General features: G+C 48.0%; 1 protein-coding gene across 1 annotated transcript in view; it reads right to left on the bottom strand.

Annotated features, from left to right (window-relative positions):
• The window catches only part of LOC149441682 (uncharacterized), a 37,007-nt gene extending 22,919 nt beyond the window's left edge, over nucleotides 1-14,088 (bottom strand). The window contains exon 1 of the mRNA XM_089657066.1: nucleotides 12,886-14,088. Within this exon, the coding sequence (XP_089513192.1) occupies nucleotides 12,886-14,020 (1,135 nt within the window). The 5' untranslated portion in view covers nucleotides 14,021-14,088. The remainder of the gene's footprint in view (nucleotides 1-12,885) is intronic.
• Nucleotides 14,089-14,476: the final 388 nt, after the last annotated feature.

Here is a 14,476-nt window from a genome sequence, read left to right as displayed (position 1 = left end):
TGCGGGGTCTAAGCATCCACCGGTCTTCCCCAGAGCTCCTAATGGTGGAGATGGATTTGGCTGCGTGTGAATGCCAGGTCGCAGATCTCAGGATCACCCCACCAGGGAATGAATAGGCTGGAAACCAAAAGCGGATCAAACAGTTCAGGGATCAAAAAAGAAGCGGAGTCAGTCACAAGCCAAGGGTCGGTCACTAATGGTAGTAGATAGGATGAGGCAGAATCATAGTCAGTAGCACGCCAAAGGTCGATAACGTAGATGAAGACGGCAGCAGGAACAGTAAGTGGGATATTGGCTGGGAAGGCACAATAATCTGGCAAAGAGGAAGTGCAGAGGAATGGCTTATATAGGAAGTTCATGGGAGGAGCAAGGAGTTCAAGGTTCAAGAGAAAACAGGGCCAAGGCAGGATCATCCAAAGAATTGTCAAGGGAGCTGTGCAGAATTCCAGGTGGCTCAGTGAGAAGAAACATTGTCTCTCACTGCAGAAGGCCCAGGTTCGATCCCAGGCTCTGACAGTACTCCCCAACTCACAGGACATCCCCTGGACGTCTTAGGACCAGGCTTGTGTGGAAACCTCTGGTGGAATTCTCTTGTTAGTCTAGGAGCATAAACATTTTCCTCAGGCTCCCAAGAATTTTCCTTTTGCCCATATCCTTCCCATTGGACAAGATATTGCAACTTTCCTCTAAACCACCTAGAATCAAGAATCTTCTCCACCACATATTCTTCTTCACCCTGTACCTCAACAGGTGGAGGAGGTAGAAGAATTCTTCCAGAGAAAAGGATTGTTGTGAAATGGTTTGAAAAGCGATACATGAAAAACCGGGTGAATCTTCATACTGTCGGGAAGTTTTAAGCGAAAGGTGACTGGGTTGATCTGAGCAGAAATCTGAAAAGGACCCACAAACTTTTGACCCAGCTTAGCAGATGGCACATGTACCTTCAATTTCTTTGTTGATAACCAAACTTTGTCACCCACATGAAACGGAAGTTCTCTCCGGTGTCTGTCAGCCGTCTTTTTGTAATATTCCTGAGCTTCCCTCAAAGTCTCAATCAATTTCTCCTGAATCTCCTGCAATGTAGTTAGTCTGTTGGTAACAGCAGGAATTGGAGTTGTGATAGGGAGATCAGGAATAAAAACTGGATGGTAACCGGTGTTTAAGTAAAAAGGGACTTTGAGAGGTGGAACTATGTTTAGAATTGTTGTATGCAAACTCTGCAGTGGGAAGACAGTCCACCCAGTCATCCTGAAGATAAGTGACAAAGCATCGAAGATACTGCTCCATTGTTTGATTAGTTCTCTCAGTCTGACCATTAGACTGGGGATGAAAAGCAGAGGACAGATTGATTGTAACACTCAAGGCTGAGCAAAAGCTTTTCCAAAATTTCGAAGTAAACTGCACACCTCTGTCAGACACTACATCATCAGGGATTCCATGCAGTTTAAATACTTCTCGAACCATTAGTTCTGCAGTCTGTTCAGCAGTGGGCACCCCCTTCACTGGAACAAAATGGGCCATTTTTGTGAGACGGTCAACCACCACCAAAATGGTGGTCTTTCCTTTTGAGGGAGGTAAATCCACCACAAAATCCATAGAAATAGACCCCCATGGTCTTGATGGAACAGGGAGTGGCTGAAGCAACCCCAAAGGAGAGGCTTTATTGTGTGCAAAGGTCAAGCATGAGGCCACATAGCGTTTGACATCCTTCTTGTACCCCGGCCACCAAAAGGAACGTGACAACAGTTCTTCAGGTCTTAGTAACTCCAAAATGCCCAGCAAGTTTGGAATCATGAACCAACTTGAGAGCTTCCACCCGAACAGACTCAGGTACATAAAGATGATGTCCTTGAATCCAAAAGCCATTCTTGTACACCAGGTTCATGTCCCTAGGAGGATCATTGAGAAGTGGGTCATTCTCATACCCCTCTTTGAGAAGACTCAAGAATGTCTTTGCACTTGTGGCCCCTAGGAAGTTCTTTTGTGTTAGGATGGAATATTCGGAGTTGCCCTCCAGGAGAGGCTCGGACAGCATCCTTGATAAGGCATCAGCCTTACCATTCCTCGATCCAGGTCGATATGATATAATAAAATTAAATCTGAAAAAGAATAGAGACCAGCGAGCTTGTCTAGAAGACAATCTCTTGGCCGAACAAATAAATTCCAGATTTTTATGGTCAGTGAGAACAGTTACAGGATGATTAGCCCCTTCTAGCAGATGCCTCCATTCAGAAAAGGCTTCCTTAATTGCCAGTAACTCTTTATTCCCAATGTCGTAATTTCTTTCGGCTGAGGACATCAAACGGGAGAAAAAGGCACAAGGATGAAGCTGCATTTTTTCACCACTTCACTGAGACAGGATCGCTCCCACGGCAGAATTGGAGGCATCCACTTCCACTATAAAGGGTAGTTCAGGATCGGGATGTACCAAGATTGGTGCAGAAGTGAAAAGAGTTTTCAGTTTTTCAAACGCAGCTTGTGCCTCAGAGGTCCACATGAAGGGTACCCCTTTCTTTATAAGCTGTGTGATTGGAGCTATCACTCTAGAAAAGTTTCTTATAAATTTTCTGTAAAAGTTGGCAAACCTGCCGAAACGTTGAATTTCCTTAACATTTCCAGGTGCTGACCAATCTACCACTGCTTTGATTTTCTCGGGATCCATGCTCATGCCCTCTGAAGAAATGATATAGCCTAAGAACTGGATCTGGGTTTGTTCAAACTCACATTTCTCCAATTTAATGTAAAGTCTATTTTTCCTTAATCTTTCAAAAACTGTGCAAACATGTGTGCGGTGCTCCTCCCAATTATTGTAAGAGATAAGGATACCATCCAGATAGGCAATTACAAATTGGTCCAACAGATCACGAAAAACATCGTTGATAAAATGCTGAAACGTTGCAAAGTTCAAACAGCATTGTAGCAAACTTGCTCATCAGAGATGGACGTGGAGTTCCCCTGTTTTATTAGAAGTATTCCTCAATCCTTTATTCCCTTCCCCCTCCCTTCCTGAGAGGCACAGGGACAGATGTGTAAGTCTTAAAAGTTGCTGGCAGGCTGGAGCAGCAGGGGGTCCAGCACTACAAAGCCCCCCCCTCCATAGAGACAGCAGACTCTCTGTCCAAGGGACCTGTTTGATTTCACACCTCGGGGAAGGATGGCAGAACCTTCTCAAGAGTTCAAGGGATTCCCCAGAAGCACAAACAAGATAACATTTTTAACAGATCTGGTTTTCCCGTTTCATATCATGGATTATGACAGATGTTGGTTCTAATTCAGAGTTCGCTCGACTGACCCCTCCCTAAACAGCGTATTGGTCAGTTACTCAGAGCCATTTCCCCTGCTGGGGGACTTTTAAAAACTCAGGCTAACAGGCCTAAAAAAAAAAAGCTAAAGAGATCTCCTAATTTTAACATCGTAACAGCAGGAGATCAAAGACCCTTCGCTCTGCAACTTAGATCTGCTTACCTTAAGGCTGAACATGACAAGTAACTTAACCTTTTAACTTCTCCCTGTTATCTCTTTGCTGTGCTACTTTCTATGTATATACAGTTGCAAGAAAAAGTATGTGAACCCCTTGGGATTACTTGGAGTTTTGCATGAATTGGGCATAAAATGTGCTCTGAACGTCATCTAAGTCACAACAATAGAAAAACACAGTCTGCTGAACATAATACTACACACACATTAGATGTTGCCATGGTTTAATTGCACATAACATGTAAACATTCACAGTGCAGGGAGGAAAAAGTATGTGAACCTTTGGACTTAATAACTGGTTGACCCTCCTTTGGCAGTAATAACCTCAACCAAATGTTTCCCGTAGTTGCAGATCAGACCTGCACAACGATCTGGAGTCATTTTGGACCACTCCTCTTCACAAAACTGTTTCAGTGTAGCAATATTCTTGGGATGTCTGGTGTGAATCGCTCTCTTAAGGTCATGCCACAGCATTTCCATTGGGTTGAGGTCAGGACTCTGACTGGGCCACTCCAGAAGGCGTATTCTGTGCTGTTGCAGCCATTGTTTTGTTGAATTACTTGTATGATTTGGGTCATTGTCCTGTTGCATCACCCATCCTCTGTGGAGCTTCAGTTGGAGGACAGATGGTCGTACGTTTTCCTGCAAAATGTCTTGATAAACTCTGGAATTCATTTTCCCATCAATGACAACAATCCGTCCAGGCCCTGAGGCAGCAAAGCAGCCCCAAACCATGATGCTCCCTCCGCCATGTTTCACAGTGGGGATGAGGTTTTGATGTTGGTGTGCTGTGCCTTTTTTCCTCCACACATAGTGTTGTGTGTTCTTCCCAAACAACTCAATCTTGGTTTCATCTGTCCACAGTATATTCTGCCAGTAGTGCTGTGGAACATCCAGGTGCTCTTTTGCAAACTTCAAACGTGCTGCAATCTTCTTATTGGACAGCAATGGCTTCCTCCGTGGTGTCCTCCCATGTACTCCATTCTTGTTTAATGTTTTCCTTATTCATCTTACCGTTCGATCAACAACTGCTGCTAGACTCATACACCTTACCAACCAATCAGCAACTGCTGCTAGACTCATACACCTCACCAACCGATCAGGGACTGCTGCTAGACTCATACACCTTACCAACCAATCAGCGACTGCCGCTAGGCTCATACACCTTACCAACCGATCAGCGACTGCCGCTAGATTCATACACCTTACCAACCGATCAGCGACTGCCGCTAGACTCATACACCTTACCAACCGATCAGCGACTGCCGCTAGACTCATACACCTTACCAACCGATCAGTGACTGCCGCTAGAGTCATATACCTCACCAACGGATCAGCGACTGCTGCTAGACTCATACACCTCACCAACGGATCAGCGACTGCTGCTAGACTCATACACCTCACCAACCGATCAGTGACTGCTGCCCCTCTCTGCCAATCCCTTCACTGGCTTCCACTAACCCAACATATAAAATTCAAAATACTAACCACAACTTACAAAGCCATCCACAATCCTGCCCCTAGCTACATCACCATCCTCATCCACAGATACTGACCAAAACGCCAGCTCCGCACCTCCCATGATATCCTCCTCTCTATCTCCCTCATCACCTCCTCCCATGCTCGCCTCCAGGACTTCTCCAGAGCCTCTCCCATCCTCTGGAACTCCCTACCACAATATGTCTGGTCAGTCCCCACCCTGTCTGCCTTTAGGCGATCTTTGAAAACCCACTTATTCAAGGAAGCCTACCCCACCCCCACCTAAGAACTGTACTTGAATCTCCTCCACCAGATCATCCCCCACAGCTATCACCTTTTGTATCCCCTCCCCCTTCCTTCAGATTGTAAGCTCCATGAGCCGGGCCCTCCTATTCCTTCTGTACTGAAATGTATTGTAATTGTACCGCCCCCCTTATATTGTACAGCGCTGAGCAGACTGTTGGTGCCATATAAATCCTGTATAATAATAATCATATACTCCTGACCACTACACTTAGTTTGCAGGGCTGTATATAATAGTCTCCTGAGCCCTGCACTCTGGGACATTATTCATGATTAACCGTAAACTGATGACCTGTAAAGGCTTTTGAAGTCACCTATGAGAAATGTTTCATCGTTACACAATTTTTTTTTTTACTCTTTATTATATTTTTACTTTTAACAAGATTGTAGTCATAAAATCAGGAAATAGAAAAAAGGCAGAAATCTGATTGGACAGGAAGAGCCCTTGTCTGGAATGTGGGGGCGGAGTCATTATTATTGGTGTACAATACAATACACAACGTGTTCCATTATTATAACAAAGTATTGTAGAAAAGATCCCAACATAGAAAATGGGGGAAAGGAGGAAATAAAGGCGGATATGAAGGGGAATCTGTGTACGGGGAACACCTTAACAATCACCACCATTTTATTCTCCAGGGCCTCTGATGTCACAGAATAGATGTTTGGGGGTTTATCTCATCTTCAGGACCAAAATCTGCATTTTCCCATGTGTGCAAAATCATGCAGAAACAGCTCTGGCAGTGAGAGGGTTAATGTGGGCTAGATGGGATCACTCTGCTGGGGTGACATTAGAGCTCCCCCTAGCTGCAGCCTGGTAATAACATTGCTGGGAGGTCTCTTCATTTCTCTGCTCCATACTTCCCGTCTTTATAGAAACGTCTCCTGACATTTGGGGGTCTATTCATAGAATGTTTGTATAGCAATTCCCTCAGTGAGAGTTCATGTCCATTCCTCCTGTGTGAATGGGGAATGGTGAATGTTAGGAGTCTATTTGCTGAGCGGGATGAATATTTCCCATTGATTTCAAATGAAACATGTTGCCCTTGTACACTAGGTGGAGCTGATTACTATGATACTTAGCGCCATCTAAAGGCCAAACAAGCAATTTTGGATTTTAAATCAATGATTGGATTAATGATATGGTTTTATTTATTTTCTTCAACTCATAAATGTATGAGAGTGATCTCCGGTATTTGTATGACACCCCCCCTCACATAGTACACTAATAATATGTTGGGGGTGTGATCTCCGGTATTTGTATGACACCCCCCTCACATAGCACACTAATAATATGTTGGGGGGGTGTGATCTCCGGTATTTGTATGACACCGCCCCTCACATAGTACACTAATAATATGTTGGGGGTGTGATCTCCGGTATTTGTATGACACCGCCCCTCACATAGCACACTAATAATATGTTGGGGGGTGTGATCTCCGGTATTTGTATGACACCGCCCCTCACATAGTACACTAATAATATGTTGGGGGTGTGATCTCCGGTATTTGTATGACACCGCCCCTCACATAGCACACTAATAATATGTTGGGGGGTGTGATCTCCGGTATTTGTATGACACCGCCCCTCACATAGTACACTAATAATATGTTGGGGGTGTGATCTCCGGTATTTGTATGACACCGCCCCTCACATAGTACACTAATAATATGTTGGGGGTGTGATCTCCGGTATTTGTATGACACCCCCCCTCACATAGCACACTAATAATATGTTGGGGGTGTGATCTTCGGTATTTGTATGACACCGCCCCTCACATAGCACACTAATAATATGTTGGGGGGTGTGATCTCCGGTATTTGTATGACACCGCCCCTCACATAGCACACTAATAATATGTTGGGGGTGTGATCTCCGGTATTTGTATGACACCGCCCCTCACATAGCACACTAATAATATGTTGGGGGTGTGATCTCCGGTATTTGTATGACACCGCCCCTCACATAGTACACTAATAATATGTTGGGGGGTGTGATCTCCGGTATTTGTATGACACCGCCCCTCACATAGCACACTAATAATATGTTGGGGGTGTGATCTCCGGTATTTGTATGACACCGCCCCTCACATAGCACACTAATAATATGTTGGGAGGGTGTGATCTCCGGTATTTGTATGATACCGCCCCTCACATAGCACACTAATAATATGTTGGGGGGTGTGATCTCCGGTATTTGTATGACACCGCCCCTCACATAGCACACTAATAATATGTTGGGGGGTGTGATCTCCGGTATTTGTATGACACCGCCCCTCACATAGCACACTAATAATATGTTGGGGGGGGTGATCTCCGGTATTTGTATGACACCCCCCCTCACATAGTACACTAATAATATGTTGGGGTGTGATCTCCGGTATTTGTATGAGAAGATCAACATGTGACATGGCTGAATGAATGCTGGTCATATAATAGTTCATCTATTCTCTAAGTGGGGTGGTATCTATTGGGCCAATCCCTTTTACAAACCACACATAATATCGCCCTTCAAAGTGAAAACAGAAACAATTTGAACAAAATCAAAGAGTAGAAATATTTTCCGGTGGATCCCCTCTACCCAGACCCCATATGTAGACATAGAACAACAAGCTGTGTTCCCTCTCGTGCCGCACTCCTCCAACCACCCAAACCCACACAGAAGCCAAGGGAAATAATGAGAGGAAAGTTCCCCCCTAGTTTGGGGAGGAGTTCTCCTTCCCTCCTGTTGGGGGATGGGAGAAGGATGGACTGAAGACAGAGAGACGCTTCGGGGTCACCACTGTTCTGTAGAGCCTTGAAATGAAGGACATCAACTTCAGAAGTTCTTGTTGTCTGTGTAAAGTTCCCCGATAACGAGATCTGGGCTCTCCCGGCTTCTAGCTCTGTAACCCGCTATATCATTATCAGGAAACGCAACTCCGACACCCAAGAAGGGCTGAAGTTGTGTCCTTCATTTCCAGGATCTACTGACCACTCTGCACCCCGACATTTACTGCACTTCATCCATGTCTTTGTGGGCCTCTCATCTCCTTATGGACTGTTTCTTCCATGATGAAGATCAGCCATGGAGTATATCTGAGGTGTATATCAGGGTGTCAGAAGGGGACAGGATTGGTATACAAGGTCAGCAACAAACAGTAAACAGGCTCATCAGTAAAACATCCCCGGGAAGAGGTCCAAGCTCCTTGAGCACACATGACTGTTACAGACATTGCACATGCTCAGAAACATGTTGCATTCTTCCAAGGCAACATCATCACGCCAGCACTGCGGTCCACACTGCATTCCAGCCCTGATTTCCAGATGTGGGATGTCTGCTGGCCAGCTTCCTCCCCCATAGACAGCGGCACACACCGATCACGTTGGAGTCCTTCTTCCCGGTGATGTGTTACTGATGAGCCTGCTTACTCTGACTTTATGGGAGGGGCCTGCCTTATATACCAAGAAATGTATTCTCTGATGGGGGGCACAGTCTCTGATGGGGGTGCTGCTTCTGATGGAGTGCGGCTTCGAAAGAGTGCGAAGCAGTTAAACACAGCAGTTGAACTAAAGCAGGAGAAAGACACAACAGCAAGAAACTCTACTGCATGCTGGACAGACTGCAAGCAAACACCCTGGGAAACCTCTCTTACATGCCTGACTCCCACTCTGTGTACCTTTATATAATACGCCCCTCTTCATACTACTATCCTCTGTTCCCAAATCTCATTTCTTTACCCCTCTGCTCCACCCCAAAACTTGCACATCTCCCCCTCATTGCTATCATCTCCCTACTACTGCTCTCATCACCCCCCAAAATGCCTCTTCTACTCCTTCTCATTTTCCTCTCCTCCATTCCCAAAATCCATTCACTATATCCCTCTGCTCCTCCTAAACATTTGTATATTGTGTCCTCACTGCTTCCTTCGCCCCACTATGGCACCCACCACCTCCTCCTATTATTCCACTCTCCCACTGACCCGAACACCTCCACTAGGAGTTTTTCACGCTCCTGCACATCCCGCTCCCATGCCACCTTTCTCACCCTTCTCCTCCTCCTAGCCGCGGGAGACATCTCCCCGAATCCTGGCCCTCCACCACCTCCCTCACCCGCACAACACCCTCCCGCCTCCATGTCCTAACGCAAACTAGTATCTGTCCCCCTGCTCCCTAAAATCTCCCCCCCGTTTTCATGTGCACTCCTGAACGCCCGATCGGTGTGCAACAAGCTTACCGCCATCCACGACCTCTTTGTTTCCCGCTCCCTCAACCTCCTAGTGATCACGGAAACCTGGATCCAGCCCACTGACTCTACCTCCCTGCTGCACTCTCCTACGGAGGTCTCACCTGGACCCACTCACCCAGACCTAACGGTCGTAAAGGTGGTGGGGTTGGTCTGCTCCTGTCACCGCAGAGCGCCTTCCGAGTCCTCCCAAACCCCCCCTCCCTATCCTTCTCCTCCTTCGAGGCCCACTGCGTCCGACTATTCTCCCCAACCCCCCTGAAGATTGCTGTGATATACCGGCCTCCTGGATCCATACCCCGCTTCCTGGAAGACTTCTCCTCCTGGCTACCCTTCTTCCTCTCCTCTGAGCTACCCACCATCATCCTTGGGGATTTCAACATCCCTGTCAACCTCGACAACCCAGACACAGCCCGTCTCCTCCACCTAACCTCCTCCTTTGCACTTGCACAGTGCATACAATCCACCACCCACTCCGACGGTAATATCCTTGATCTTGTCTTCTCCAACCGCTGCGCTCCCCACAACCTCACTAACACCCCCTTCCCTCTCTCTGACCACAACCTGATCACCTTCTCTATCTCCTCGTCCTCCAACGCCTACCCCTCCAAATGTCACACTACTACCAGCCGTAACCTCCGCAACCTTAACCCTGCCCCCCTCCACTCTGCAGCTGATCAACTCCACGACCGCATCCTCCCCCTGTCCTGCCCCGACTTGGCTATGACTGCCTACAACAACGCGCTGTCAGCAGCCCTTGACTCACTAGCGCCTTTAACCACACGCAACATCAGACCCCGACCGCTCCAGCCCTGGCAGACTGATCACACCAAAACCCTCAAACGACACGGTCGTGCCCTGGAGCAACTATGGTGCAAAACCAAATCCCAACAAGCCTTCACCCGCTACAAATCTGCCTTCCGCACCTACACCTCCTCCCTCCACGCAGCCAAACAAGCCTACTTCCTGACCCTCATCAAGGCCCTCTCCTCCAATCCTCGCCGACTCTTCTCCACCTTCAACTCTCTACTCTCTCCACCCCCACCTCCACCCAGCACCTCACTCACCGCCCTTGAGATTGCCAATCACTTCAAAAACAAGATTGACACAATTCGCAAGGACATTGCCGCAACTCACACGCCCTCTCAACCCGTCCCCTCTCACACAGCTACCCCCTCATCCCCCCTCCCCCTCGACATTACCCGCAGGGACTTCGTCACTGCTCAAACTCCCTCCAACCCCGTTCCCCCTCACTCAGCTACCCCCTCATCACCCCTCTCCCACGGCCCCACCACTGCTCTGACCTCCACTCCCACCCCATTCTACATTCCTCATACTGAAGCTCCCCCAACACTCCACACCTTTGACCTTACCACCATCGAGGAAGTCTCCAAGATCCTCTCTGATGCCCGCCTCACCACCTGCCCCCTCGACCCTATCCCCTCACAATTCCTACGACCTCCCTCCCCCTCCATCCTACGCTCCCTCACCCACATCTTTAATCTCTCCCTCTCCTCCGGCACTTTCCCCTCCCCACTGAAGCATGCACACATCACCCCCATACTTAAAAAGCCCTCCCTGGACCCCAATGACCCGAACAACCTCAGACCCATCTCCCTGCTCCCACTTACATCTAAACTCCTCGAGCGTCTCGTCTACACCCGCCTATGCTCTCACCTCAATGACAACAACCTCCTCGATCCCCTACAGTCCGGCTTCCGTCCCCTACACTCCACCGAAACTGCCTTACTCAAACTCTCCAACGACCTTCTAACCGCCAAAGCTAATGGCCACTATTCAGTGCTCCTACTCCTTGACCTCTCTGCGGCCTGCGACACAGTTGACCACCCCCTCCTCCTCAAAATACTACACTCCCTTGGCCTCAGAGATTCTGCTCTCTCCTGGCTCTCATCCTACCTGTCACAACGCTCTTTCAGCGTTACCTATAATGCTACCACCTCCCCCTCACTCCCCCTCTCTTTTGGGGTCCCTCAAGGCTCTGTCCTTGGGCCCCTTCTCTTCTCCATCTACACCTCCTCCCTTGGCCAACTCATACACTCTCACGGCTTCAACTACCACCTCTATGCCGACGACACACAAATCTATCTCTCCGCCCCCCACCTCACCCCCTCGGTCTCAGCCCGAATCACACACCTACTGAGCGACATATCAGATTGGATGTCGCTCCACTTCCTTAAACTGAATCTCTCCAAAACCGAGTTTCTTGTCTTCCCCCCAGCCCGAACCCCACCCCCCATTGACTTCTCCATCACATCCAACAACGCCAATATCAAACCCGCTCTGCAGGCCAGAGTACTTGGTGTCATTCTGGACTCCAACCTATCCTTCCAGCCCCAAGTCCAATCTTTAACAAACTCATGCAGACTCCACCTCCGCAACATGCAGACTCCGCCTCATCGCCAAAATCCGCACGTTCCTAACCCCAGAAACCACTAAACAGCTCATCCACTCCCTCATCATATCACGACTCGACTACTGCAACTCCCTCCTCACTGGCCTGCCTCGCCGCTGGCTATCCCCGCTTCAGTCCATCCTGAATACGGCTGCCAGACTCATTCACCTTTCCAACCGCTCCATTTCCGCCACCCCCCTCTGCCAATCCCTCCACTGGCTTCCGATTGCGCAACGGATCAAATTTAAAATCCTAACACTGACGTACAAAGCCGTCCACCATACTGCCCCGAACTACATCACTGACCTAATATCCAAGTACCGCCCAACACGCACACTCCGCTCCTCACAAGACCTCCTTCTCTCTAGTTCCCTGGTCTCCTCCTCCCATGCCCGCCTCCAGGACTTCTCCAGGGTGTCACCCATCCTCTGGAACTCCCTGCCCCAATCCATCAGATTATCACCTACTCTCCTCTCCTTTAGGCGCACCCTGAAAACCCATCTCTTCAGGGAAGCCTACCCCACCCCCTGCTAACTTGCTGACCTCCTCCACTCTTCCTACCACTCCATCCCCCACAGTTATCTCCTCCTGTGCCACCATCCCCTCCCTCCTAGATTGTAAGCTCGAAAGAGCAGGGCCCTCGATCCCCTCATGTTTTGCATTGTATTGTTATTGTTCTGTCACATGTTCTGTCCCCCTTTGTAATGTACAGCGCTGAGTGAACTATTGGTGCTTTATAAATACTGTATAATAATAATAATAATAATGTATTAGGGGGGCTACACTTAGAGGGGCTTTTTCCTGCCCCGCTTGTCTTCTTTACATTGCAGCCAGCATCTGCTCCAAGGACAAGCTTGTCCTCCCTGGATGGACTTTCAAAGACGGACATTTCCCGCACTTAAGGCACTGATACACCTTGAGGGTTATGTGGGACCCCTGATGTACAGGAAGATAGGACTTCAGTGAGGAACATTTCCCTCACTCAGGACAGGAATATGGCTTCTCCCCCGTGTGCAATCTCTGATGCCTGGAAAGATCAGACTTCTGTGAAAAACATTTCCCACACATAGGACAGGAATACGGCTTCTTCGCTGTGTGGCATCTCTGATGTTTGTAAAGACCGGACTTGTCTGAAAAACATTTCCCGCACTCAGGACAAGAATAAGGCTTCTCACCTGTATGAAATCGCTGATGTGCATAAAGATTGGACTTCTGTGAAAAACATTTCCCGCACTCAGAACAGGAATACGGCTTCTCCCCCGTGTGAGATCTCTGATGAATGTAAAGAATAGACTTCCTTGAAAAACATTTCCCACACTCAGGACATGAAAATGGCTTCTCCCCAGTGTGAGATCTCTGATGTGTGTAAAGATTGGATGTCTTGGAAAAACATTTCCCACACTCAGGACAGGAATACTTTTTCTCCCCCATGTGAGACTCCTGATGTTTGTAAAGACTGAACATCTCTGAAAAACATTTCCCACACTCAGGACAGGAATATGTCTTCTCCTCCATGTGAGATCTCTGATGCCTATAAAGATTGGACTTCAGTGAGAAACATTTCCCGCACTCAGGACAGGAATATGGCTTCTCCCCAGTGTGAGATCTCTGATGTGCGTAAAGACTGGATTTGTCTGAAAAACATTTCCCACACTCAGGACAGGAATATGGCTTTTCCCCTGTGTGAGATCTCTGATGTGTGTAAAGATTGGTCTTCTGTGAAAAACATTTCCCGCACTCAGGACAGGAATATGGTTTCTCACCTGTGTGGAGCCTCTGATGTATTTGAAGATTGGACTTTCGTGAAAAACATTTCCCGCACTCAGAACAGGAATACGGCTTCTGTCCCGTGTGAGATCTTTTATGAACATTAAAATTGGATTTAGATTGGAAACCCTTCCCGCACTCAGTACAGAAGTTCTTCCCTGTTGGAAGGCCGGCCCGGTCCCGCACAGTCTGAGGTTCCTCAGGATACGAGGAATCCGATGGTCCATCTACACTGGGTGGTGCCGGATGGACATTGGAGGGAGCCGGGTTTTCTCCTGGACTATACTGTGTGATGTCCTCATCTTCTACTTTCCAGTCTGGAGACAAAGTGAGACAATCCTCGGAGGTTTTCCTCATCTCCCGGCCATGGACTAAAATACAAAGACAAAGAGGATTACTAGACAGGAGCTGATTGGTTCCCCCAAACCAGAACTCCACCCACATCAGGCAGCTTGGTCTCCGAGGAGCTTACAATTCCACCCTCAAGGGAACTAGGAAATGGCTCCTCTGATCTCCTACCAGGTCATTTCTTTATTCATGGACCTTAGTCAGAGAGTGAGGAAACAACCAGAACTGTCTTTTATAGGAGGGACAGTGATGAGGGGATTATAGGACGAGGGTCCCCACCCCCTCTATCACTCATCGCCATCTTCCCAACACAAGAAGTACTGCACTTCCTTATTTACTCCATGATTTAGTCATGAAGAACAGCGGGGCTGAGCCCCACCAGAGGTCAGAGAGTGAGGATGGGGGGAGAACAACCAAGATGAAGACTGGACTGATCCTGAAGACCACCATCATTGGGGTATTGAC

Source organism: Staurois parvus, unplaced genomic scaffold (genome assembly GCF_062004578.1).
Source record: "Staurois parvus isolate SC_StPar_1 unplaced genomic scaffold, SC_StPar_1.0 ptg000960l, whole genome shotgun sequence".
In the NCBI taxonomy this organism is placed as follows: domain Eukaryota; kingdom Metazoa; phylum Chordata; class Amphibia; order Anura; family Ranidae; genus Staurois; species Staurois parvus.
This window is presented reverse-complemented; position numbering and strand designations above follow the sequence as displayed.